General features: G+C 39.1%; 3 protein-coding genes across 3 annotated transcripts in view; 1 reads left to right on the forward strand and 2 right to left on the reverse strand.

The window, feature by feature from the left end:
* Nucleotides 1–6: 6 nt before the first annotated feature.
* Rad17 (Rad17 checkpoint clamp loader component) lies at nt 7–2159 on the reverse strand. Its single transcript, XM_068296980.1, has 4 exons — nt 2039–2159; nt 1299–1981; nt 774–1234; nt 7–710 (listed from the first exon to the last, which is right to left on the reverse strand). Exons 1-4 carry the CDS (start codon nt 2051–2053, stop codon nt 262–264), a joined length of 1608 nt encoding a protein of 535 aa, XP_068153081.1. The 5' UTR covers nt 2054–2159; the 3' UTR covers nt 7–261.
* Nucleotides 2160–2247: 88 nt separating this feature from the next.
* The window catches only part of Meltrin (meltrin), a 36640-nt gene continuing 12867 nt past the window's right edge, over nt 2248–26020 (reverse strand). Inside the window, 9 exon segments of the mRNA XM_068296193.1 lie at nt 2248–3081; nt 3083–3684; nt 3686–4784; nt 6043–6172; nt 6237–7590; nt 7649–7973; nt 8357–8508; nt 8589–8804; nt 9756–9871. Coding sequence (XP_068152294.1) covers nt 2943–3081; nt 3083–3684; nt 3686–4784; nt 6043–6172; nt 6237–7590; nt 7649–7973; nt 8357–8508; nt 8589–8804; nt 9756–9871 — 4133 coding nt within the window. The 3' untranslated portion in view covers nt 2248–2942.
* On the forward strand, nt 10868–12434 carry LOC137582487 (uncharacterized). Its single transcript, XM_068297054.1, has 3 exons — nt 10868–11942; nt 12004–12200; nt 12257–12434. Exons 1-2 carry the CDS (start codon nt 10913–10915, stop codon nt 12198–12200), a joined length of 1227 nt encoding a protein of 408 aa, XP_068153155.1. The 5' UTR covers nt 10868–10912; the 3' UTR covers nt 12257–12434.

Below are 26020 nucleotides of genomic sequence, written 5' to 3' on the forward strand. Positions count from 1 at the left end.
CACATATGCGATAGTATTAGATTTTTATTAAAATGGAATCGGAATTTCTTTGGATATCTATAATAGGAATTTTTAAAAAGGATCGATTGAAGTAGTATTCTAGAATTGAAAACTCAATTGATTGATTAGTTAAATAATTTAGCTCTTAACTATTAGCTATCTATTTTAGAAAACGATTTGTTTTTTACATTTTTTCAGTCTAACTTGAATTAATAGATACGACTAATTACATTTTAAATTAAAATCAAAGGAACTACTTTACTAACTTTGTTGGCTTTCAAGCTCCTCTTTAGTTTTGGCTGCAATAGATTTTACAAAAGAGCTGTATTCGCTGGCGTATTTTGCTTTGGGAATGCCAGCACATCCAATGCCCAAAAGTTTCTGCTCTAATGGAGTTAACTGTGGTTGGTTATTTAGACGTTTTGGTCCACGCACAGGCATCCAACCGCTAATAGGTGAGCTATTGGCCACCATACATCCGCGCACAGCGACATTGAGGGCTCCCACAGCCAACGAGTCGTCACGATATTCCTGTAGGAGAAGATCGGCCAAGGCTATGTCATTGCTAGCCAAGACAACGTCTTCTATTTCACGAAAATGAGGCAAATAGTTTGCATGTATAAAGTTGATAAAATTTTTGGGCTCTGTCGAAAAAGCTTCGGCGATTTCCTCGGGACTGTGCTGTAGGCGTTTTTTCCTTTCTTCATTATCTGTGGGCAAAATATACTCTATATTAGAGAACATAGATTTTAAATTTTCTTTGGTAAGCTTACATTTTGGATTAAAAACCCGACCCAGGGCATGCATTAGAGTTATGGACTCGTCCCGTCCAATGAATTTTAAAGTGCTTTGGGCCTTACGTTTGCGTCCTTTAGTGACCACGCTTACATCGAGCTGTTTAACAGGTATATTTGGTACACCTTTTAGGGAACCAAAATGCAGATTAATCAAAGCGTTGCGTATATCACCCTGGGCGCCGACCACAATTGAGTCCACAACAGATTGGGTTGGAACTTTGTAAATGGCTTTGTTTTGATCTTGTTGCATAAGGGAACAAAATCGTTTCATTGACTTTTGCATAATGGTTGAGGCGATGGAATTGAAGCTAATGTGAGTAATACGATGTTTGGCCTTTAGCTGGTCGGTAAAGAGCTTGTAACTGATGTTTAAGCCACGCGATTTAGAATCAGCCGCTATAAAGACCAATGGAGATTTTCCATAGCTAGCATATTCTCTGGAGAAATCACAAGATAACACGTTAATTGAATGTGTTCTAGGATATTTATCTATATACTCACTCGATAAGTTCTTCAAAGATGGTTTGACCATCGTTTAGTAAGACATTGGGAAAATCCTCGACCAATAGGAGTCGCTTATTTTGCTTGTCCAGCAGTGATTTGTAACGTGATGCACGTAATAGGAAACTTTTGAATGCCTCTAACTGGGAGCCCATATAGGAGTTTCCATTGGTTTGGTCCCCCAAAGCATTCACAACCTCGCAGTCAATGGGATTAATCCATTCCTGCATCTGATAATTAAATTCCTGTGCCAGAACGCGCAAGGCAGCAGTCTTGCCAGCTCCCGAAGGTCCTGTCAACAGGCACATCTGTGAGGGATACTTCTTACGCATTGCTTCGCAATGGCGCAGCCAGTCCCGCAATTCTTCGACTTTCTTTGGATGTATGGCTAGTTCATCGCTTTGACTAGGGGCAAAATTCTCCATCCAATTATCATTCGCAAGAGCAGGCAGTTGCCTATTATCATCATCATCCTCTGTGGTGGTTAAATCTACTACGGTCGTTGGTGTCCCAACAGCACTGGCATCCAGCGTCTCCTTTGCCTTTCGCGCTCTCGTTGTTGCTGTTGTTTTTCCAACCGTTGAGCTACTCCTGGTCCGCCTCGCTGGTGTTGCTGTGTCAATCACAGAAGTAAACTTTGGCGTAGAGTCCAGTTGGCTGAAGGCCGATGCCACCCAAGTTTTCTAAAGGATTTTACATCGCTTTAAGCACAGAATTCCAAATTTATTTAAATTGTTTACCTTTCGTGCGCTCATTTGGACCCCTTATTAGAGATGGAAAAAACATCGATATTACCATCGATTTGCAACGACTATCGATATTTTTATAAATCCAAACTTTACGTTATATTTTAAAAACTCAAATAAATTTCCAAAAATTTATTTTGAAAATATTTCCAAAGAATCACTTCACTCGATCTTTTGTAATAAATCAAACACATTTCCATAGATTTCGTTTAATTAATTACGTATATTTAAACATAACGTCTGTATTTGTTGGTTTTTTTTTACATTCTGATGAAACATTATTTTTTTGTTTTCTTAATGACATTTAGAATCTTGAATTGATTTCGTTTAGTTCCAATTGAGATTTGATATATTGGCGCTTAACAACTGCTGTACAACACATTATCTAGGAATTTATTTGCTTTAATTGTGGGCTGACTATTCGATCGTTTGTAGTTAATGTATTAACTAACTAGGCGGATCAGAGTATCGTGTTTATTGTTTAATTTTTGATTTCTTTTCTGTGACGTTTTAACTTCTTTGGTTTTTATTTACAAAAGCATATACATAAATACATATACATGTACAATACATCAATAAGGATTATTATCATAATTCATATCAATTAAGCACTAAATTAAAACTTCACACGCAGAGCTTAAACATTAATCATTGAGATACTTAAAAGCACGAATTTAATTTAATTTAAGCAACGCCTTAAAGTCTAATTTGAAAGATGATGATGATCATCATCATCATCATTATCTTCTTGATAGGAATGAATTTTTAACGACAAGGGTAATCCCTTGTGGGGCATTGGATGAGGAGGGTAGAGGGAGGCGTCGTTAAAGGGTAGTCAGTGCAATGTGAAATTTGATCGTAGTCAATCTGGCGGCGATTGCTTCAGTCAGCCATTTAATTATTTCCGCTGCTCAAAACGTTGAGTCAACGATGCAATATTGGACTTGGGCGCCCCAGACGCTGGTGTCCCCATTGCTTGCGCTGTGCTATTCACTGTGGGCGGGGTGGGAGCGGCAGTTGCTGACGCTGAGGTGCCCCCCGCCACTAGGACTACGCTTTAGCCCGCCGCTGAACGATGGCTTCGCCGACAGCGGTTTGGGCTTCTGTATGGTGGCCGGGGCAGGCACTCCATTGGGCAGTGTTTTTGCTTGTGTCTTTGTAAAGGACTTTGGGCGCATGCCAGAGCCAGGTTGGCCACTTTGGCTGCTTGTGCGTGTGACTTGTGCCTGGCTTTGGGTTGTTGCTTTTGGTATCACCTTACCGGATCCAGCCGGAGCCGGCTTGAAGCTAGAGAATGCTGGCGATGGTGATATGTCAGATCGTGTGGGCGCCACTCGAGCGACCGGCGCATTAACGGGTGGAGACCGTAAATATGTGGGAGCAGCAGTTTGCTTTTCCTCCGCACTGGAGATTACGGTGGATGCAGGCTTGGGCGGCGCCGGACGCTGTGGACTCCGCGGTGTTTCTGGTGGAGATCCTGCTGTTGATGATGCTGGAGCGGGTTTGCCCGAGTAAATGGAGTCGCCATTTAATTTCTCGAACTCGTTGACTATTTCACCCAAAAGACCCATGTCCCCGCTGCCATTGCTCGCCATACTGGCTACCAAGTCACTGCGCTTCAATGTCTGTGCTGCTGGGGGGAATCTCATCAATGACTGAGTAGATGTCATCGTTGGAAGCTCGCAATGGGACAGCTTTCTCCACAAACTCACAATCATCGTAGGTGTTCTCTGCTGTAGTCTGTGCTGTGGCCACCGGCAATTGATAGCCGGATGAAGTGGTGGAATTAGTTTTCTTGATCAATGGCGGGGGACGTGGAGGTGGAGATTTTGGCCGCGTTGTGTTATTGCCACTAACTGTGCTATTGGGACGTCCTGGAGGCGAGCGCATTGATCCAAACGTCTGCAATTGTGTCTTCTTGGTGGGTGAGCGCATAGACTGAGCACGTTTAACCAAATTCTTAGTTTCCTCTTCGCGGGATGGAGGTTCTGAGTCTGAATTTGAGGACTCAGCAGTAGGTGCGCCAGGCACGGGCATGGGCGATGAAATTTCCAGTGTCCTCAATCGCTCCCGATCGATATATGTCTTCTCCTTCAGCGGTGGCTTCTCCTCCTTCTTTAAGAATGAGGCAAAGCGACGTATGGTACCATCTCGCTTTACATTTAATTTGGGATCGGTGTGCAGGGGAACAGGCGGTGCGGGAGCCAAACGTGTGGGTGAAATACTGCCATCTGCCTCAGCACCTCTACCATCGTTCAACGGCACCATGGTAATTGTGCTAGAATCTAGCACCGGTTTCGATATAATTGGACGAGCTGTAGAACCCGGATTTGGCGGTGGGAGTGCTGGAGCAGCCCGCTGCAAGGTCGTTGTAGGTTTCGTAATTTCACCACTCACAGCGGCAGCCTCTGTTTTACCTCCTGGCGGTGGTGGGGCTAACCTTTGTGGTACTCCATGATTATCTTGCTGCACTGTCGGTTGCACAAAGGCCACATTCGGTCCACTGTAATTACTCGGTGGCGAAGCATCATTTAACGGACGCAGGGTGAATCCCTTAAATTTGCCAAACATTCCAACTGCATTCGGATCGTTCGCATCGATTGGTGTCTTCAGTAGAGCTGAATTCATATCATCCGTGCTACTCGGCGTAGACTTGGGCAGTCCGTTTCCTTGAGGCGGTCCACTGCCATTATGATTCGATCGCATCGATGGCTGTTTATTTCCAGCGGCTGTCTTCAGGCTGTAAAATTATACAATTGATTAGTTAAATATATTTCTGGGTTACTTGCAGAAGTGGATAGCATTGTCTGTGTCACATACCAAAGACAGAAAGTTCATGCGTGCGGAAAGAGTGCAACATATAAAAACCAACACCAACTCAAGCCAGGGAAATCTACATTTAAATCTTATGCATAACATATAATTGGCAAGACCAACACCCAATTGTTAGAAAACATTTATTTTAAAAATTATATAAAATTAAAAATATATAAAGCTAAACATACATTACAAAAACAAATTAAACATTCAAACATTGTATATGGCAGTTAAAATTCAATTGGTTAATTTAAATTATAATTAGAACAGATTGGTGGTTGTGAAAATTTGTTTGGTTTTAGTGGGTTTCGGGCAGTTTTGGAAGCACATTTAAAGTTTTTGATACACTTGCAGCGATAAATATGACAGAGAATTAGTAACTCTCGAAAAGGAGCATCTAAAGTCATTGATTAATAGATAATGCGGAAAACTCTCTCATGATCTTCTACAAGTATATCGTAACTCCTGATCAAGCCAAGCGCATTAAGGACATGCAAAATTGTTTGTGGCAGTGTTTCTTAGATATTCGATATTAGGATTTTGGGGCGCACCTCGCGGGGTCGCTTTGTATGTATTGGGCGCCCTCGGTTAGGGCTAGAGGATTTGTTGTTGCATGCAGACGCGGAGCCGTGATGTCCAGCTTGCGTCTCAGTGTATTGTTGTTACTGTTGTTTGATGGTGATTCAGTGTTGTAGGAGTTGTTATTGTTGTTGTTGTTGTTGGAGTTATTATTGTTGCGATGTGGTGGAATAGGTGGGGCAGTGGCTATCTGAGGCGTTGAGAGTTTACGTCGGATAACGTTTGCAGCAACTGGCTGCACCTCATAATGGCTTTTACTCTTGGGCATGGCAGGCGGATGGACTGCAGCCAAATTAGTGCCTGATTGGCTGGACTTGAAGCGCGGCAAAGTGGCATGTATGTTAGTTATTGTAGCGGTTACAGGGACGGGGGGTAGCGGTTTAGTGTTAATCAAATTGTTAGTTAGTGTGTTATTGGTAGATGGTGGTGCGTGTAGTGGTGCAGACGTAGAACTAGTTGTGGTGGGTGAAATAGTAGTGGAGCAGGAAGAGATGCCAGCACAGCAGACAGCGGCTGGTGAGCCGCTGTCACTGCTGCTGCTACTGCTCCGACTGCTGCTGTTGTTGTTGTTGCTATTGCTGGATGTGGAGGTCGATACATACATATTATCGGCGAGCTTTCCACCGGCGAACAGTTTATTATTACGGCAGCGATAGACCAAACAGGCGCAAAGCAACAGCGGTAGAATCACAAAGAATAACATAAACAGGAAACGCTGCAATCCAACGGCACCTGAAAGAGGCAAATAATAGATATTTAATAAATGTCGCACTGGATGCGTTTGTCATTAGCTTACTATTTGAATCCGTTGCTGGTCCACTGTCTACAGAACCGCCGGAACCTGGTCGCGAACACGACTCTCCACCGAAGCCCAATTCACAGTGGCAATGACCACGACTATTGCATACACCTCGATCTTTACAGTTGTCCGGACAATCCGATCCTTTGGCTAGCACATCTTTGACAGCTACACATCGTTGATCCACGCACATTCGATTATCCCCGCACTTTGCTCCATTTGGGGTCAATCCAGGATCGATATTCTGTAGCCCAAGATCTACAACGGCCGAACGACAGGCCACAATCTTTCGGTCATGACTGACATAGGAGTGTGACAGGACGGCAGCCGATTCCATGCCGAATTCGAGACGCTCATTCAAATGGATGCAGTGCAACATCCCACAATTGACATGCTCTGTGGCACACGGCACGTAAGTTTTGTTGACACGATTGTAACCGCAATTGCCCAGACGATTGCCCTCCTTGTTCTTGTAGTAACAATGCTCGGAATTGTCTCCAGTTGGTCCCCACAGAACGCGACACTGATTGCCATGGGAGCGACAATTTCCATGGAAACAATAGGCCTCACCGCCATCACAGGGTTCCGCATCACGTCGATAGACATCCTTGGGGCAATACTCCGATTCTCCAGTGCAATACTCTGGCAGGTCGCATTCATTCTCCGCCTCGCGGCACGGTTTGCCTGCCATTTTGGGTCGGCACGTATCTAAGTCACAGCATTCGCCGGTGGCACATGAGGCATTCGAGTGCAGCATGCAAGTGTGGGCATTGCAACAAGTGTTCTCACAGTGGGACGGCAGGCCACAGTCGCATTGCTCGCCAGGCTCGACGAAACCATTGCCGCACTGCGGCGAATCGAATAACCTTTCGGGCTTGTTGCGTAGGCAATAGTTCATTCCACGCGAGAAGGCAATCGTTAGCTGATCGATGCTGCAGCTGCTCCAATGGACTGGTACCACGGCCGTACTGGAGGCCGCCATGACGCATTTCTCATCTGGACAATGGCAATCGGGTGAATCGTGCTCCATGCCAAAGTTGTGACCCATCTCATGAGCCATGGTGGTGGCCACAACAGCCAAAATCTGACTATGTTGCATGCTCACTCCGCCCGAATACTCATACGTGCAAATGGGTCCTTTCAGAGCCTTGCCCACTACTCCGCCGGCAAAGGTCTCTTTGGTCAACAGTTGGGCATTGTCATTGGGATGCTCCAGCACTAGTTTAGTGCTCCGGTAGTTGAGGAAATTTCGAAGTGTGACATCGCCATCGCTTGAAAATTCAATTTCGTTCGATTCGTTCCATATAACCACGCCTACCAAAGCCACAAATATATTGAGCGGTTCGTAGAGCTAGAAAGGACACAACATTTAGTTAAAGAAGACATGGAAATATTTGGTGGGGACTTACCGCATTCACTATATTGGCCAGATCCTTGCAATGCTGATGCACTTTTTTGGTATTCTCACCGAAATGTTTGTACACTTTATTATCCACCACAATGACCAGTTCCACATAGCTGGAGTACTTGTTGGCATTGTAGGGACCACGTATCAGATGGCCCACTTCTTCGGCTTCGCGCCGTCTTCGCCGCAGGAACATGCGTTGGAATTCTCCGCCATCTAAACGTTGGGGTATCGAGGGTTCCTTATTCTCCCATTCCCTGTCATGGTTGTGGTTGTCCTTGTGACTGTCATAGCCACAGGTGGCATTCTTTTGCACCATATCTGCGTGACTGTAAAAACAAATCAAAGGTAATTTGATATTTCCGTGGCCAAAAAAAAAAAAAAAGACAAGGAAAACAGAAGAACTTATTAACAACGGAAGTGGAAGCGACCCATAAACATAATGAATCAACGGGTCTAGCTAGGGAGAGACAGAGAGACAGAGAGAGGTCTAGCTAGGCAAAGTCAACGAGCCAATAAAACAAATATTTGTGGCCCACAAATAGGCAAACATTCAGATAGCAAACTGTGACCCCCTGCCATAAACACGACAAGTAAGTAAATATCTAGCAAGGGGTAACAACAAGCAAACCCATTTCACAATTAGATAAGCGCCAGGGATGAAACTACCTACTACTAGACTCTGAGTCCATTTCGTTGTTAATTAACTCACCTGAGCAGATAATGGTCATCCAGCAATCGGCCACTGCCATCGATGTGTGGATGTATGAAATACGTTTCCTTGCCATCGAAGACAACGCCATTGAGTCCACCATTACAGGTGGAGAGAGCCACTTTGGAATCCGCTTGGCCGTGTATGTGACCCTGAAGCAGAAATTGAAAATTGCCATCAAATCCTCTTCCTTCACCACTAAAAAACCGCAAAGGGGCAGGCAGAAACTCACCTGATAGTGACATAAATCAACTTCAGTCTTGGTAAAATTGCGAACCACATTGCCGGCTGGTCCATGTCCGTCGCTTTTAGCTGCCAGTTTACTGACATTCTGATAGCGAAGGAAATGAGTATCCGGCAAGAGACGATCATTGCGCAGTAGTTCGATTTGTATGCGTTGTCCCTGATGCAAATAGCTCAGGGTTATATGTTCAGCGTGCAGACCATCCTAGATAGGTCGGATAACAAGATTAAGCCATTAAAAAGGTGTAATATTATTTCATTTTTGCATGCAAATTGTGGGCGTGCCTTTCCCTCTGCCCGCATTTAAGGTGCGAATGTGTAAAGGACACGTGGTTGTAAATATCTCTGGATTGGGGTTGGTCGTTGTAGCTAATTAAAATGGGTTTAGCCAACGTTTGTCCTGACGCGCCCAAAGGGCATTAAGAGCACACGGCAAACCAACCACAAAATCCCCCACCAAAACAGTGGAAAATATTTTGCACAAATTTTCATACTTTTATTTTTTAGCTAATTTTCCAGCAGCTTAAATTGTACATTCTTTGGCAAGAGTTAATCTCTGACTTGTTGCCCCGTTGTTTCTTGATAAAAGGGTTTGCTTCTGACTTTTAAATGCTCAAAAATAATTAGTTTTTCAACTTTTTAACGAAAATGGAGCATATTCGTTTTGGTAAGAGCTTTGCAAACGCAGCAAGAATTGGATTCTAGAACCAAAGACGAGTTACCTTTTAATCTTTTTCTATTCTATTTAAACAATTTTCAATCTAAACTAAAACTAAACTAAGCAAAGCATCTCTAATTTTGCGAATTTGTAAATCTATGATTTGAAAGAAGTTATTCACTAGTTCATGGAACATCCTGTGATCCGTTTAAACTGCCTATATTTGCCAACGTTTGAAAAGTTTCCAAGTGTATTAAAATTAAGGGATAGCCAAAGTTAACCCAAACCAACCTGGTTTTAAATTGAACTTTCAATGTAAACTTGGCAGTTTGTTTAGCTTAACTCCTTTTGCTAATGGCTGAGAATAATTAAAATTGCTTTCGGTAGCTGTTAGCTGGCATTTCACTTTATTTAGTGGTAGTGCGTATAAACTTGATTTTCAATTAACTCGTCTGCAGTAAATCTTTGCCAAATAAGTATATAGTTTAGACTACTTACAGCTGCATCCAATGTGCTCTGAAGAGAGCGTTTAGTTCGTCCATGTTGCACTTTGGGCCGTATCACAGTGTGAGTTGTAAACTCATTAAGGGCAGGAAAATAGTTACCAATGTATGCTGGAAAAAAGGCCAGAAAGAAAACAGAGAAATCATTAATAAAGCCTAACGAGGTAAATGCTGTTAATTATCAACTTATTACTTATTGTCAAACATGGCAAATGAAGAATAAAGGCCACACCCGAAATGAGTGTCTGTAATGGTGTCTCTCTAATAGGCTTAAACTCAACGCCTCTCGGCCAACAGCAGAACGACGAAACGAGATTTCTACTCTAATGATTACTTATCAGTGTGGGGAACTTGTCTACAGCAATTAATTCGATGCTAAGTATCCCAGCATGGTGAAATAGAAATACATATGTACATATGTACCCATCACAATGAATATAAGTCTAGCGTTTGCTATTGATTGTTCTATTTCAGATTAGACAATGCTTTTGTTTACTTTTTATCTTAACTACCTTTAGTTCCATCATATTATGCAAGATAAGGTTAATTAGTGGTTGCTATTTTTATGTCCTGTATATTTTAAATAGAATATTTCGGCATAGTTGCCCAGGGGAAACTCTCTCTCTGTGTAAACTAAAAACTTTTTAGTAAGTAAGCATTACTAAAAAGTTGTTATAAGTAAATGTTAGAGATAAGCCACCAACATAAGCCCTTATAACTTTTAGAATGCAGGGTATTCTTAAAGTCGAAGTGAATTGCATAGAGAAATTTCGCAAGGTGTCGAAATGATACATATTTGAGGCATTTAACAGTTTCGTTTTATATTTTTATTTAGTCAAAGTCATGTGAGTGGTAATCTATTTAACTATTAAATAAGAATCTCCCTAAATGGCCGAACGACAAGAGATTCTAGAATACAACAAAATACAATGGAGGGCATTCAGTTAGGAAGAGATACAGATGAATAGAGACTCAGGAGTGGCCATAAAATCCCAGCGCCATATAATGCAGCACACCTCAGTCACGTTATGTAGTTAGATTGTCTATCAAGGTTAGAATAATAATACAGATAAGAGTAGTGTTTTGTTTTTTATAAAATCATTTCACTCGACAGCAAGTGGCAGTTAGTTAAGCTGCAACAGTCGTAAGAGAATGCTGCCTGAATGGTTAACCGAGTTATATATTCAGTCTAAACTGAGAATTTACTATAAGGACAATGGGTTGAAAGTCCTCAAACTGTGGTCAAAGCCAGCCTCGGGCAAAGGTGACAACTGGGTGGGTGTTATGACGCGCATCCATGTTGAGTTCCAACGAAGCAATGAGAAAGCCGTGCAGAAAGAAACATATTTGCTGAAGGAAGGATGCTCCAAGGATGCCCCACAGGCAAAACTCTTTATCGATTACGAAGTCTATACTCGGGAGATGGATATGTATGAGTTTATCTTGCCCAAGATGTCAGAGATTCTGCTTGAAGTGGGTATCACTGATAAAATGCATGCTAACGCCATTTGTGTGGATCGTGAGCATGAAGTCATCATTCTCGAGGATTTGGCACCACTCAAATACAGCAATGCGGATCGTGTAAAGCAATTGGATCTGCCACATGCTGAGCTTACAATCGACATGTTGGCGAAGTTCCATGCTGCCGCAACAGTGCTAAAACAGCGGCATCCTGAATCAATGCCTCCGAAACTTCTAGTCAATTACTTTTCCCGCGATCGCGAAGGCTATAGGCGGGTATTCACTGGTCTCTATAAGGCCCTGTTGCGCTATGTGAAGAGTGAACCAAAATTGGAGTCTCGCTACTATCACAAGTTGGAGCGCACACTCACCAATTTGATGGAATACGCAGCTCGAGCTCATGATGTCAATGAGCAGGACTTGCAGACTTTGCTTCATGGTGATTGTTGGACCACCAACATAATGTTCCAATATGATAATCAGGGACAACCCAGATCTGTGGTGCCAATTGATTTTCAGTTTAGTGTAATCACTTCGCCAGTCTTAGATTTGCACTATTTCTTTAGTACATCCCTGCAGGAGGATGTAAGGATCAGGCAATTGGAATTAGTGCAGCGACATTATTATGCTTTAAGACAGAATCTCGAGAAGCTCAAGTATAAAGGCAACATTCCCACTTTATTTGAATATCAATTGGAATTTCAGAAACGACATTTCTTTGGTAAGATTCTTAAGTTTCTTTGAGACTGCAAATCGATATTAATTATTCAAATTTCTATTAGCTGTATTTGTGTCTTTGGTATTCCAACCCTTTATGGTATATCAGGGTGAAGTTCTGGGAGAATTTGTCGATTTCTATGAGAATACACCACAGGCCATAAAATTCCAGGACTCTCTATATAGCACTGCAAAGGCTCACGAAATTGTCGCAAAAATGCTACCCATATTCGATGCGAAAGGTCTCTTAGATGATCAATGAGTAAGTTGTAATTACATATACAATTTTAGTTATGATATAATCGTTTCTTTTTCTAGTTGGTTGCGGAAATCGAACAAAGGATAAATTGTCTTTAACTTTCGCTTTCTCTCGAAACTCTTAAAACATATTCGAAAGCTGACTGCAAGACTTCGAAGTAGAGTTAAACGATATAGTCAACTAATCTAAATGAAATTCACTTAAACGATTTAATAAATTCAGCTGAGTTAACTAAAATTTGATGAGCTGCTTTTACTGATTAGCCTATTAAATGTAAAGTAATAAAGTAATAATTAAGCGAAATAAGAAAATCACTCAAAATTTCAGGCTAGACAAAAACACGTTTCTTCTTTCATTCCTTGAACTGAATTTTGATATATGGCCCTGGGCAATGACTAAAATTAGCAAGTTCATAAATTATATTCTACATAGAAACAGATTTAGCCATCGTTGTGGAAGCTAAAACACAAAAAAAGAAAGAAGAAAATGTAACACGTCTAATTAGGGCCGCCCGGCTCAGACACCCCAGTAAGAAGATGAAGATGCTGAGGGTGAGATTGGGGACGAGGATGTGGATGAGTGTATCTTGCAGATACAGTTCTTCAGATATTTCGCAAAAGTCGAGGTGACGAGGCCCTTGTGGTGGCCCATAGGGGTATAATCACTTAGCTAGCTGAGAAAACAATAAACCACACCAAAACAACCAACAAGAAATAGTTTTCCCCACCAAATTCATTTTTGTTTTATTTAGCTTCTGTTAAGTCCACAGCATTTACCAGTCAGTGAGACAGGCGGTCCTCTCAACTTGTTCAAAAGTCACTTTCCAGCGCCAAATGTCACACGCGTCAGAGTTTTTGTCTCATGACAGGAGCAACAACAACAACAAAATTGTTGAAAGTACCAAAAAAAGATTTTGTGTTTTATTATTACCACGCCCCGCCCCACACACACACACGCACACAGACAAAATGATGATGAAGAGCTGCTGCTGGGCAACTTGTCGTGTTTTTTTTTTTTGTTTTTTGTGCTATAAGCCGATTTCTCCCTATTTGGCAACACTTTGTTGTTGATTTTTTTTTTTTTTTTTTTGGTTTTTGGTTTTTTGGTTTTCGGCTTTGTTTGCTGTCACTTTGTGTCTCCAGTTGCAAGAGATTTGTAAGTGACATTCGGTGAAAAGAAGCTCTTGGGGGTCAGAGAACAGTTGCAAAATGATTTGAATGAATCAAAGAGAAAAGCAAAAGGTTGAAGAAACGTTTTTGGTCTAGGCTTTTAGTTGGTTGGATTAACCATAGTATAGGTCAACAGTCAATAGTTCTCCCCTGAGAGTCAACTGGCTTAGATAGGCACTGTTGCTAAATGAAACCAGAAAGAAAGAAAGGAAGAAAGAAATGATTCTTAATGGTTTCATTTAGCAACAGTGCCTATCTAATATCATTATAGAAAAGGCTTTAAAGGTGTTAATTATTCATTGATTTATATCAAAAATTGATTGGATATTATATATATTTTCATGCTTTTTTGTTCATTTTGCTTTGGTCTGCCCATATGTTTATAAATGAAAACTTTACGATTGTTTACTCAATTGATATTTCAAAGTTTTATAAACAAAATATTCTATTGCAAATATATGTATGGTTGATAGAGATTTCAATATTAAATCACTTACAAGAGATTAACCATTATGATATTAAAATCCAAGTACATAACTAAAATTAAGCCCATTGATTTGATGTCTTTTCCTGCTTTTCTTTGAGCATATTAAATGAAGTCAAAGCTGACTTACTCCTACATATATGTACATATACATGCATATGTATGTGTGTATGTTTATCTATTCCCAATGAGAAATGAAAGGAAAACTAAAAATTATTTAATGGCTAAAGCAGCCTAATGACTTGCAGACTAATGAAAATGCCCTTGGGAGGGGAAATACATATATCGATTTGAATACAAAAAGGAACTTTTCTTTAGGTGTGGAATTTGTATGGGAAAAGTAATTAAGCTCAAATAAAAGCAAGTGATTGATAGCCAACTAGAAAAGAAAACTAATGATAAACTTAATTGATATTAATTAATGGGTTAAATATTGGGGTGAAGTAAATTTAGCATACCACACACTTTAAAAATAGCACAAAAATGCATTTTCACACTGATAAGAGTGAATCTCAATTGTTGGGCAAATGGCGCCAGAAGGGCGCCTCAAGGACCTTTCCACATGAAGTGGGAAACTCATTAAAACTAGAACATGAGAAAAAAGAAGGAAACGAGGAAAAGAAATTATCACATTTCGTGCTCTAAAAACTAAAACTAAGCTGAGCCTGAGGCCAGACTGAAACAAACAACATATGGCTGAGTAAAAAAAAAAAAAAAACAACGGAACGAGAGGAGGGCGTAGAGCGGGGGTTGTTTAAGAAGTGTTGATAGATTCGAGCGGCTAAAAATAAAAACCCAGACACTGTTTCCAATTTGACATATTTTTGACGAACTGATGTCTCGTCTCGTTTCATTTGATGTGCGACGTGCCGATGATAATGATGGATATGCGACGATAATGATGGAATTGAATGCACAAAGGATCTAGGATAAACTGGAGTGTTTGTTTGTTTATTTGTTTCTATATTTGTGTCTTGTGTACGGGTTTTGTTTATATGCCACTTCAACGGGGGGGTTCCACACTGGGACTCAATCAGACCAATCCAAACCAGTCCAATCCAACCCTAATTCAACCCACAGCAATGTTTCCAACTGTTTCAAATTTGAATTGTCAACCCTCCAGCTATGGAGGCAAAAGAGGAGGAGAGGAGGAGTCGGGGGCCTTAATCAAATAAATATCTCTACGCCCGTCTCTCAAGTCCTCCATCCAGAGACTATATAACAATCAACAGTGACAACAAAAAATGTTATTAATAACTGCAAAAGCCATAAAAAAAATATGAAAAAATACAAATGAAAACTTCAAGAGGGGAATAAAATTAAGAGCCAATTGAAAAGCAAAAACAAACTTCAGATAATCAGAAAATTTAATATGGACTTGGGAATACCCTCCCAATAACTTTTTGTAATTATTATAAACATGGTTTCGATTCTTGTTTCCTTTGGATTGATGTATAAAATACATCTTCTGAAACGATATACCTTCTTTTTAATATGCCTACAGGGTATTACAAAAACTCAAACTGAACTTCACATTGAAAAAATTGGTATAGATAAACTATTTTCATATTTTCCTTTTCCATTTCAACCATTTGAATGATTTGAAGTGGAGCAGAGGGAGAGAGTCAATGGAATTACCATCTCTCAATCATGGCTAGTGGCCTTAAAATATTTTCAAAATTATGACCAAGTAACGCCAAAACCCAATTAAGAATGCCTCCTCAATTCAATAGATGAACCAGACCAAACCGAAAAGGGAATGGAAAACGGGAAATCATGGGGACCATAAAAGTATTTCCAACACTTTAACCAAAACCAAAAAGAAGATGAAAACAACATTGTTTTTTTTTTCCAAGCATTTCAACAATTATTAATAGAATCATTCGGACCTCGGATGCATAAATATTATATATACAAGGAGAGAGAGAAAAAAAAGGCATAAACAGATTAGTGCAGCGTGGGGTAAATGCACTCACACTTCAATCTGTTTCTGGTTATGGCAAATGCATTACGAATGCATTTTTCGAATGTCTCTGGGAGTTGCTCAAACTCGAAATCGAATGTGTGTGCCTAATTGATAAACAGGGCAAGGCAAGGCATGGCTAAGGATAGAGGGCGGAGGCGTTGCCGAGGAGTTCATCGATGACGTTGATGATGATTTGGGGTATAGTAGGGACCCTGATTCAAATTCAAAACGCATGCTAACAACCTATCTATCTATCTGTGTACATATATGTACATATGTATATTCATTCAAGTTTCTTTTTCGGTTTTTACAGTTGAAACTTTTGCCTTGGTTTTTGGTTATTTTGTTGTTGTTCGTTTTTTGTGCTGTAGCATAATTGAATAATAAATTATTCGAGCAAACAAACTAAACTTGCATAAGGGAAAATTCGAAATAAACCCACAGAAAAAAATCAAATTGAAATTGTTTTAGAAGGGAAGAACAACATGCAAACAGACACACACACACACTGACACACACTTTATTACAATTTAATTAAATGGCTTTCCTTTCACATACATGAAAAAAAGAGAGGCGTTTTAATTGTAGACATTTCATTTGATAATGAATTAGCTTGGCACATGCCGGAAAATAAAGTATTGGAAAACATTTATTCGTTAAACTTTAAAATTCAATTTGAATACCCAAGGGATGATCATATATGGTAAGAAAGTGTGGCTAGAAAACTGTTGACAGTTTTTTAATATATGGCAAAAGCAATGCAATAAATAAAGTTTATGTTTCTATGAATATATTTTAAGCTGTGGTCTATCATTTGTCAATGAAAGCCGTAGTTAAATCAATTTTTGAATAAAATCTATAGCAAAATGTATACCCTCATTTTGAAATGAGTTAACTCTTTAGGGGTTTAAATCTTTACAGATTGCAGATGACACCTATTATAGTACTTATTCAACATATCTTGAAAGCACTTTACGATGCTCAAGTTTTTAACTATCCTCAAGATTATCAGCGAATGGCAGAGGCGTTTATACCGACCATCTACGGCATGCCGTTTATGTTCCATATCCAAAAATGAAATCTACCAAACAGTAGCACTTGCCTTTCACCCGACAGCAACAACAACTACAATACAAGACAAGTAGTAAAAGTAACTGCAACAAGGTGGCAGGCAGTGAGCACGAACATCATACAACAAATTTGGGTTAAACGCAAAAACTGCGCATGCGCAGCGCAAAATGCGGCGAGATAAAATCATCATCATCATCATCGCGATAGCCTGGTCTCAGCTGAGTTGTTAAATTTTGTTAGCATTTTGCATGATTTTCACGTTTCACTTAAAGGCAAAATTTGTTTAATTTAAGCATACAGGTGAAATTTGTAATTAAATCACAATAACGGAGACATTTCTCCTAGATAACTCCGTGGCTTTCGATGACTGAAGCTAAGAGTCAACAGACGACTGGTCTTTGATTTGCTTCTGGGCATGATGCAATGTCCCCGTCTGAATTATTTATAAGCAAGTGGCCACCCCTTGGAAAAAGCTTTCGTCGGAGTATAAATAAAACACTGGCCAAGGCACGAACTGCACGAATGGCACAACAAATCAACAAAAAGGGAAACATATTTTCCATTTAGCTGGAGTGACGACTTCTAGATACCGAGCGAAGGGCTTACTAGTTTCTTTAAATGTAAATAATCCTCAATTTAAGGGCAATTTGTCAAATTATTTAAAGGTAAACTTGAATGGGACTTTCTTTGAGTCAATCTTAATATACCCTTTTGTCCTACAGGGTGTCTATGCATCAAGAAGAAAAGCAAACGGAATCAGAAATCAAATTGTAACTTGAGCAGTCGTTCGTAACACCCGCTCACAGACATCACAAAAGGACGTCACGTTGTAGATATTGGGGAGCAAAGGGAATTGGAGCCACAAAAGCCGCTTTTGTTTGTCGTGTTCTCCTACGCTCGTCTGCTTTGCCCTGGTCGTGGTCTGGTCTCATTTTCCATTGCATTCGGGGCGTGAAAAGCACTTGAGTTTGGGTGTGCGTGTGTGTGTGTGCAAGAGTTAAAAATGCACTCAACCAAATTGAAGGAGAGCAACTCAGGATTTGTGTCTTGCATGCAAGCATCTTCTCCATCATATTCGTTTTCCCCTGTCAGATTTCTTTGTGATTATTCAAAAGGACGGCGCTATAACAACAGGTAACACGCCACACCCTGGTAGCCCATGACTTTTGATTTCTTATCCCCTCCATATTGTTACCTTGTGTGGTCCCATTCTCCTGCTTCTTATCGTTGGACACCTGTCTAATCTTAAGATGCAGCTTCATTAGAGACCATAAATACATGTAGTATATGAAATGGACATTTATGAGCTAAAAATATATTTATGAAATGCTGCTGGAGACTCAAGAGAGTCTCAATTGAAAGTTGTTTTCCATCTCCTCTCTCACTTCTTTCACTTTGTCTATAAAAAATATGTCTAAATTTATCCCAAAACTGGAAGATGTCTGCTTTATTTTAGTTGCACCATTCTTTCCTTTTTTTTCTGTCTGTTTATTTCTTTTGTTATTGTTGTTGTTGCTTCCCCCCACTTGGCGGAAATTAATTGGCTTTAAGGGATCTGAGGTTTCTTTCTCTGGTCTGGCGGTATGTATATGTAAATGCATAAATTATGCTTTCAATGCAACCATTTATATAAATCAATATGCGTACTTGTTGACAGTCGTTGCAGACGCCAGTGTAGGAGTCCAAAACGATGGAGCACGGAGAGTGGGAGAGCGCCTTTAGTTATGTATGTATGTATATGTAAACAGTTGTTGTGACCTTATTTCTAAGTACGCCACTGTGTCGACTTCACCCACCCATTTGCCTACAACCCCCCACACACTCATGTGTGAGATGTGCAATGGAGATTACTTTGCTAAGCAGAAGCAGTTCTTAACTCGGCTAAGAGGCGGTTCATGTGCGCCCAATAACACAATTTCATATTGTTGTTCTTAGAATAGAATTTAAATGGGCACTTAGTTTATCTTAGACTATCAGACTAACAACCTTAAAATGTATTTCAAGCATTTATTTCATCGTTTCCTTCTATCTATATTGTTTTGATTAGGAAATTTTCAGTTCAATAAAGCTAATTTCTTTCATTAACCTTCTTTAGGTTTCTGTGAGAGCTGTCAATCTAAATGAATTCAATTATCAATCCAAATGATTTTGCCTAATCAAGCATAGATAATTAAACTTATAAAAGAAAGGTAAAAAAAATAGAATTTTGAACAAATGATTTTCCTTGCCTTACCATTTTCATTTCGCATTTCATTGTTCATTTTCACATTGTGCAAAATCATAAAGGCATCTGTTTTTCTAGGTACACAATGATTTAGATAAAGATCATGAGTCTAGGTTGCACCTGCCACCAGGTTGGCCAGACAAAGGCCAGCCGGGTGGCTAGCACACACACACAATGAGAATGAAATTTTTTGCAAAATTCTACTTTCGGTTTGTTGCTTTGTTGATTTTCGAGTGCAACACAGCAGGAGAGTGTTTAGAGGTTAGAGGTTTGAGAGAATGAAGGAATGCCATTCTAGCACTTCAATGACAAGAAGAACTCTCTTGGGGGCTGCAAGGCAATTTTCAAGTTAACTAAAAGTTTCAACTATTTGCACAATCTCAAGGTCGGTCAAGTGTTTAGGCAATTAGCACCCTTGAGAAACAGCCGCAGCCTCGTGACCTGGGTGGCATTTAGCGCGTTCTTGCAACAAAATTGTTTTGGACACTTGGCTAGAAGTGGGTAAGATGAATGCAAAAGGACCGCCCATTGCGTTTTGTAAGATTCGATATCTTTTATGACTTGTCCCTCAGCTGCTGCCCCTGCAGTTGCTGCTGTTGGTCTCCTGGGTTATTCCAGCACAAGTGCAAAGGTCAGGTAGATACTTAGGTATCATCAACTAATCCGTGAAATTTCACACCCGCTGTGGTTGATTTCTCTCAAGGATTTGTAAGCAGAAATCCTTACAGGTAACTAGCTACAAACTCTATATGTATGTACATATATTTGTTCAGTTTGTTTGAATGGAATTTATGTGGACATATCCTAGTGGCTTTAACCGTTTATTATTATCTTCTTGGGACTTCCTCTCCCTCGTTCTTTTCTTTTTGTAGATATCTCTCCCTTTTATACCTTTCTATTTGTCTTGGCATTAAAATTGTCAACTTTACTATCTACGCTGGCTGCTTTTATGTTGTCTGAGGCTCATAAAAGTAAAAACAGAAAAAAACAACAGTCAACCAACCTGCCAGCTGATAAGCTCAACACCAATCTACTGGTTAATTGCAAAGCCTTCCCTCCCGCTTCCACGACTGCTCCAGCTTTTGTTGGGCTTTTGCCATCAAGTCATAAAACATAAACAATTTGAAAAGTGTGCGGAGAAATGAACAGCAATTACCATTACTAAGCAAAAGGTCAACAAGTGGATGGAATCTTTACCATAGTTGGTGTTCTATAGCCTAACCAGATATACCTACATAAGCCAAATACAGAAAAGGCAAGCCAATTTATGTATATAAGGGGGGCTGAGTGTCTCCAACAGGTAGTTCAAGTGTGGGCGAGATATTGAAAGATTGATGGCCGTGTCACACTTAGTTGCGAATTGGCATAAGAAGAAGATTTTGCACATATTAGATCAGATTATTTAAACACAGAAAAGGAAACATTTGAATAAAAAACTATTAATTATAAAATATTAAAATGTTTTATATACTGTTACATCTCAGATTGTAGAAAGTTGTCAAAGTATAAATTCATTATAGTTGACATATGTATATATATGACTTTTCTTAAGAAATAATTAAACATTTCCCGATTCACCTTATTTAATCATTTAATCTTCAACTTGTTCGTAGAAAACGAACCAGTTTTGACTCCTTGACATTTTTTTCCTGCTAAAGAGCAAATCAATTGCTTTATCTCTTCAACAAAAACAAACTGGCTTCTTCGATAGAAATCAGTGTCATTAATCATTAATAATACTTACGTACATATAGAAGTACTATATGCAATGTATATAGGAAATGCAAATGAACAAAAGAAATATTAAATACATTTTTACAAGGCATAAATGAGCGCACACACGGATGACAATGTGATAATGTTGTTACTGAACAACTGACCGACTGACAGACTGACTGACTGACTGACTGAGAAGCTAGCTGAATGAATGACAGATTACTGTTGAAATTAATCTCAATTGGAATGCGTCAAAAAATAAAATCTGAATTGCATACAATTGAGAAAAGTGCATTATGCCAACCAATTACATACATTTATACAATGAACTATGTAAATTATGCAAATTTTCTCAAATCGATTTCAGTTCAAAAAAATGTGTAGAACTCTTTGCTTGAGTGAAGACAATGTAGTTTAAAAATTTCACATTTAGTCACGAATATCCAAAATGGAGCTTATTTGAAATAACCCAAATTGATTGTATATTAATTGAACAAATTACATACTCTACTTACTGGTTAATATAGAAACGTGTAAAGAATGTCACAAACTAATTTGTTTAATAACTCAAATGTTTTCTGAGAGAAATGTTAAAAGAAATGTTCTCTTCAAAGATTTCACTTTGGTCAAAATGAAATTTACTCTCGTTATTTTTGCAAAATGTACAGTGGCCGTCAAAACTGATTCAATGTTTGCAACTCTTGCAGTTAAACAGCTGCTGTATGAATATAGAGCAAGCAAATGAAACAAAACTTATTTTTACAGTTACTTAGATTATTCTTAATAAAATAATGCAAATTAGACAACGAAGGAGCGGAAACAACAGAAAAGGGAGATGTAAAACAAAAACAACATGCATTGACTCACTTTTGACTATTCCTATTTTTAGGTTCTTTATCAATAACTGCATCTTAATTTACAGTTATTTTGGGGAATTGTTTTTCGCTTTTGATTTATTCATATTTGTAGTCAATTTTGAAGAAGTAAAGTCATTTGTAATTTGCACCGGGTACCTAATAGTTGCAAAATTGATTGAAAACTCGAGAATGAAAAAAATTTCTAAACCCGTTGAGGACAGTATAGTGTGCCTTTCAGAAAGAGGATCCTCGTCGCGAGAAATAGCCAAATCCCTCTCTATAAGTCAAGCGACAGTCATTAGAGTATTAAAACGGCGTGAAATCAATAACCAAAATACATCCAACGGACGCCCTCGACTGATTACTGATGGTGATGCACGCTTAATGATCAGCCAAATTAAAAAAGATGGTCATATGACGCCCAAGGATGCTGCCAAAGCAATTGGTAAGCCGGTTAGTGAATCAACTGCAAGAAGGGCACTTCGAAATATCGGCTACACTGCGATTGTAAAGAAAAAAAAGCCAGCACTGTCCGAGAAAAACGTTAAGGCACGTCTGCAATTTGCCAAAATGCATCGGAATTGGACCATTGAGGACTGGAAGAAGGTTATTTGGTCAGACGAGTCCAAATTTAACCGATATCAGTCCGATGGAAAGGAATACTGCTGGATAAGGCCCGGAGAAACCATTCAAAGGCGACATGTCAGAGAAACTGTGAAACACGGAGGCGGGCACGTTATGGCATGGGGATGTTTTACTTGGTGGAGTTCTGCAAAATTAGTCAAAATTAATGGAATAATGCGAAAGGAAGATTACTTAAACATTCTGCAGACCAATCTTGGCAATTTTATTGACAGATGCGCTTATGGTACAACAGATCTTACTTTTCAGCAAGATAATGACCCTAAGCATACAGCTAGAATTGTCCAAGATTGGTTATCTAACCAAGAATTCAAGCTGATGAAATGGCCAGCACAAAGTCCTGACCTCAATCCAATTGAGAATTTATGGTCAATTGTGAAAAGACGGCTGGGACAATATAAAACACCGCCAACAAACCTGGAGAGCTTATGGCAACGCGTGGAGGAAGAGTGGGCAAAGATTCCTCAGGAAATTTTTCACAATCTTGTGGAAAGTATGCCCTCTCGAATCTCTGCAGTAATAAAACATAAGGGACTTTGGACAAAATATTGAAAATTAGAAAAGAAAAAAAAGTTTAAAAAATATTTGAAAAAAGTCAAAACTGAGTCAATGGTTATTATTTTTGTTTATTAATTTTTGCTGAGAAGCTTGAACAATATCGAATTATTTTTTTATATGGATTTGTTAAGAACTTTATTAGAAATAAAAAAAAAAAAAATTGGTTGACTTTGGGTTGTTTTTGTTTATTCTGTGAACGCTCAAACGTAAAATTGCAAACATTGAATCACTTTTGACGGCCACTGTATAGAGGAAAAACAATACGCACAATCTTTATGAAGGCAAAATGGTCATAAACAATGTTGTTGCCATTTCTGGACTCGAACAGGGACATGAACCCGTTCCCGAAGAGACGTGGTGGCTGTGCATTTTGCTTGATTGCAAAACATTTCCAGTTGAAGTTGCAATTGCAGTGCCAAAAAAGGAAGAAAAACAAAAAAAACAAACAGAAAAAAAAGAAAAAAAGAATCGGTATGGGAATGAAAGACATTCTCTGTGTGTTTTGTGTCTTGTGTGAGAACATCATTGCATTTCTTTTGCCTTCTTTCTATTACCATTGCCGGCGTGCTTTGGTCGTTGCTTCAATTGTGTGTGTATATACAGAATATACTATACATGGTCATAACGGAATTTTATGTGGTCAATGATCCTTAAACAAATCGTCAGAACAACGCATTGGATTCCATGGAATTTTCTTTGTTGCTTCGCAGTTGGTTTTTTGCAGCGAAGAAAAGAATAAAATCAACAGAAACTTGTAAATAAAACAAGCAGACAGGAAGGAAGTAACAAAAAGGATCAATGTGGTCTCCACGTTGTCACTAAGGTTACTGACTTCTCCATTAGTTTTTCTTCTTTTGAATTATTGTGGGCGTATCCTTTTTACCAAGACACATTGTGGCATTGCAATTATCGATTGACCCGCACTTTCTGACCTCTGATAATGCTGCCAGCAAAACTTATTTTCATAGATGTTTGTAGATACCCCACTTAGGTATAGAGTATCTATCTAAGTAGGTCAAAATACATGCACTGCATTCACACGAAATGCATTCAGAAAAATTATGAGCAAACTTTTTGCGTTTCTTTTTATTTCACGCCTTGAAGCAACAACAAGAATAACAACAACCACAACGAAATGCTAAAATGGCAAAAGTTTTGGCGTGACAAACCTTAAATGTTTCTAAAATATTTTAAATAAACTTGCCCATGCGTATGTTTCTTTATTTTCAACTGTTTAATTAAAAATTCTTTTGGCAGACTAAAAAAGTTGTCAGAATACAAAAAAGGCAAACAAATTTGGAACTCAAAGTTGTAGGGCAAAGTGTCGAAAAGGAAAAACAGGCAATTTTCATTCTAGTTGGGTCTATGACTATGTCTCTGTTTTTTAAGAGAAAAAGAGAGAGATTCATTAATATTTCATTGGCGCTTTTTGTCCATTAAATCATTAAGCCGGCAACGTCATGGCCTTGACTATTCTTGGAGCCAAAAAGCCAGACATGTTTGGAGTGGGCCTCAATATTGTGCAATTTGATTACATAAGAAACGAACTTGAATTACTCTATAGACCAAGTTTAGAGTAAACTATTCAACAAGTTATTAAAACTAGTAATAAGAGAACCAAGCTCTTTTAGAGCTGAGTTATACATAAGTATGCTTACTACTCTTCTTCCTCTAGTATAAAACTCATTTCCATTTCTCCACTTGCTAAATCCCTTTGCCCAAGAAGAACTATGCCACATGTAGTCCAACTTATTTGCCATTTTAGTTTTTTTTGGGTCAGATGCGAGTGACTGAGTGCCGGCAACTTGAGCTTTCTATATCGATTTTTCTTGTTGCCAATTTTTGTGTTGATTTTGGTTCGTCTAGATAAGATTTATGCAAACGACTGAAACGGGTAAAAGCCATAAAGCTTATGTAGATTCTTTTTTTCGGGTCTTTTAGTATGTGTTTACCATTTCTGACAGCTGATAGAGGATTGAGGCAAGGGGGCATCTGTATATGGTGGGTGGGTGGGTGTAGGAGTGTTTCGGTATCCAAACAAAAGATATGAACAGCATATGCCATATCATGACAAACAGCTGTTTGGCTGAAACAAAAGGCAATAATACCGAATGACAGCCCAAAAGAGGAATGATGACAATGATGACGACTCAATTGAGGCCACAACACTTTGCGGTTATTCCAAACAAAAAAACATAGAACGATTATGGCAAACTAGAACTGCGATTATACATATTTGATAAGGGTTGTACTCATTCTTTACCCTAAAACAAATGTGATCAGTGGGTATATAAATCAGAAAACATATTAAGAATTTACTTGGTTACTACATAAATGGAAAGGCAGCTTAAATTTCTTGACTAAAATGGGTAACAATTGAGTAAAGAAACTGCGCACATATAGGAATTGTACTTAAATACGACTAGAGAGTGTATAAATCAAAAAGCATAAAACATAGAAGCTAAAACTATAAGATTCATGTCATGTATGTAGATTAAATTTCTTGACTAAAACCAAGTACAAAGTATTTCCAAGTCGTTGCCATCGCTTAAGCATAGGTAATTGAGTTTTTTTTTGGTATAAATAAACAAGAATTCGCATTGGATCGATAAACATCTGCCACAGTGTGTGACTCACTTACTAAAGCCTTTGGCTTACCAAAATGAAGAAGTAATGCAGTAACCAGAGGAAAATTGAGGCTTACCTGAAAAGGAAAGAGAGCAAGAGTAAAGATAATTTAATTAGTCAAATTTTTGGCTTTCAAAGGATTAAAGGGCGAAACGTACATTAAGACGGTCTCGACACTGTCTGAGAAAGGGCATTATGATTAATAACTCGTTAGAGCAACAACCGCCCTCTACAACTACTTAATGAAATTTCAAGACAAATTTTCCCATTCACTTAGCGTACACAGACACACAAACACACACTTTTGAAATAAATCATTAAAAATCATCATTGAGAGCTGTGAGAAACGAGTTGTGGTTTATCTAGCCTCCTCCAAACTCCCCCTCCCCTTTTTCTATGGTCCCAACTTGTCACCATAAACATTTCGGTTAGGCAATTAAAGTCAACAAGTTTTCCCATCCCAGTCAACCAATGCCACAAAGTGAAATCGATGCCGTTCAATGCATAG

This window comes from Drosophila tropicalis, unplaced genomic scaffold (genome assembly GCF_018151085.1).
Source record: "Drosophila tropicalis isolate 14030-0801.00 unplaced genomic scaffold, ASM1815108v1 contig_859, whole genome shotgun sequence".
Taxonomy (NCBI): Eukaryota; Metazoa; Arthropoda; class Insecta; order Diptera; family Drosophilidae; genus Drosophila; species Drosophila tropicalis.

Bases quoted from the DNA above. Each gene is read 5' to 3' on its own strand.
- Rad17 (XM_068296980.1), bottom strand. The intron at 1,235-1,298 runs GTGAGTATATAG...TGATTTCTCCAG, and splicing joins ATCTTTGAAGAACTTATCGA to AGAATATGCTAGCTATGGAA. The intron at 711-773 runs GTAAGCTTACCA...TTTTGCCCACAG, and splicing joins TCGGGTTTTTAATCCAAAAT to ATAATGAAGAAAGGAAAAAA.
- LOC137582487 (XM_068297054.1), top strand. From the start codon at position 10,913: ATGCTGCCTGAATGGTTAACCGAGTTATATATTCAGTCTAAACTGAGA. The intron at 11,943-12,003 runs GTAAGATTCTTA...AATTTCTATTAG, and splicing joins TCAGAAACGACATTTCTTTG to CTGTATTTGTGTCTTTGGTA.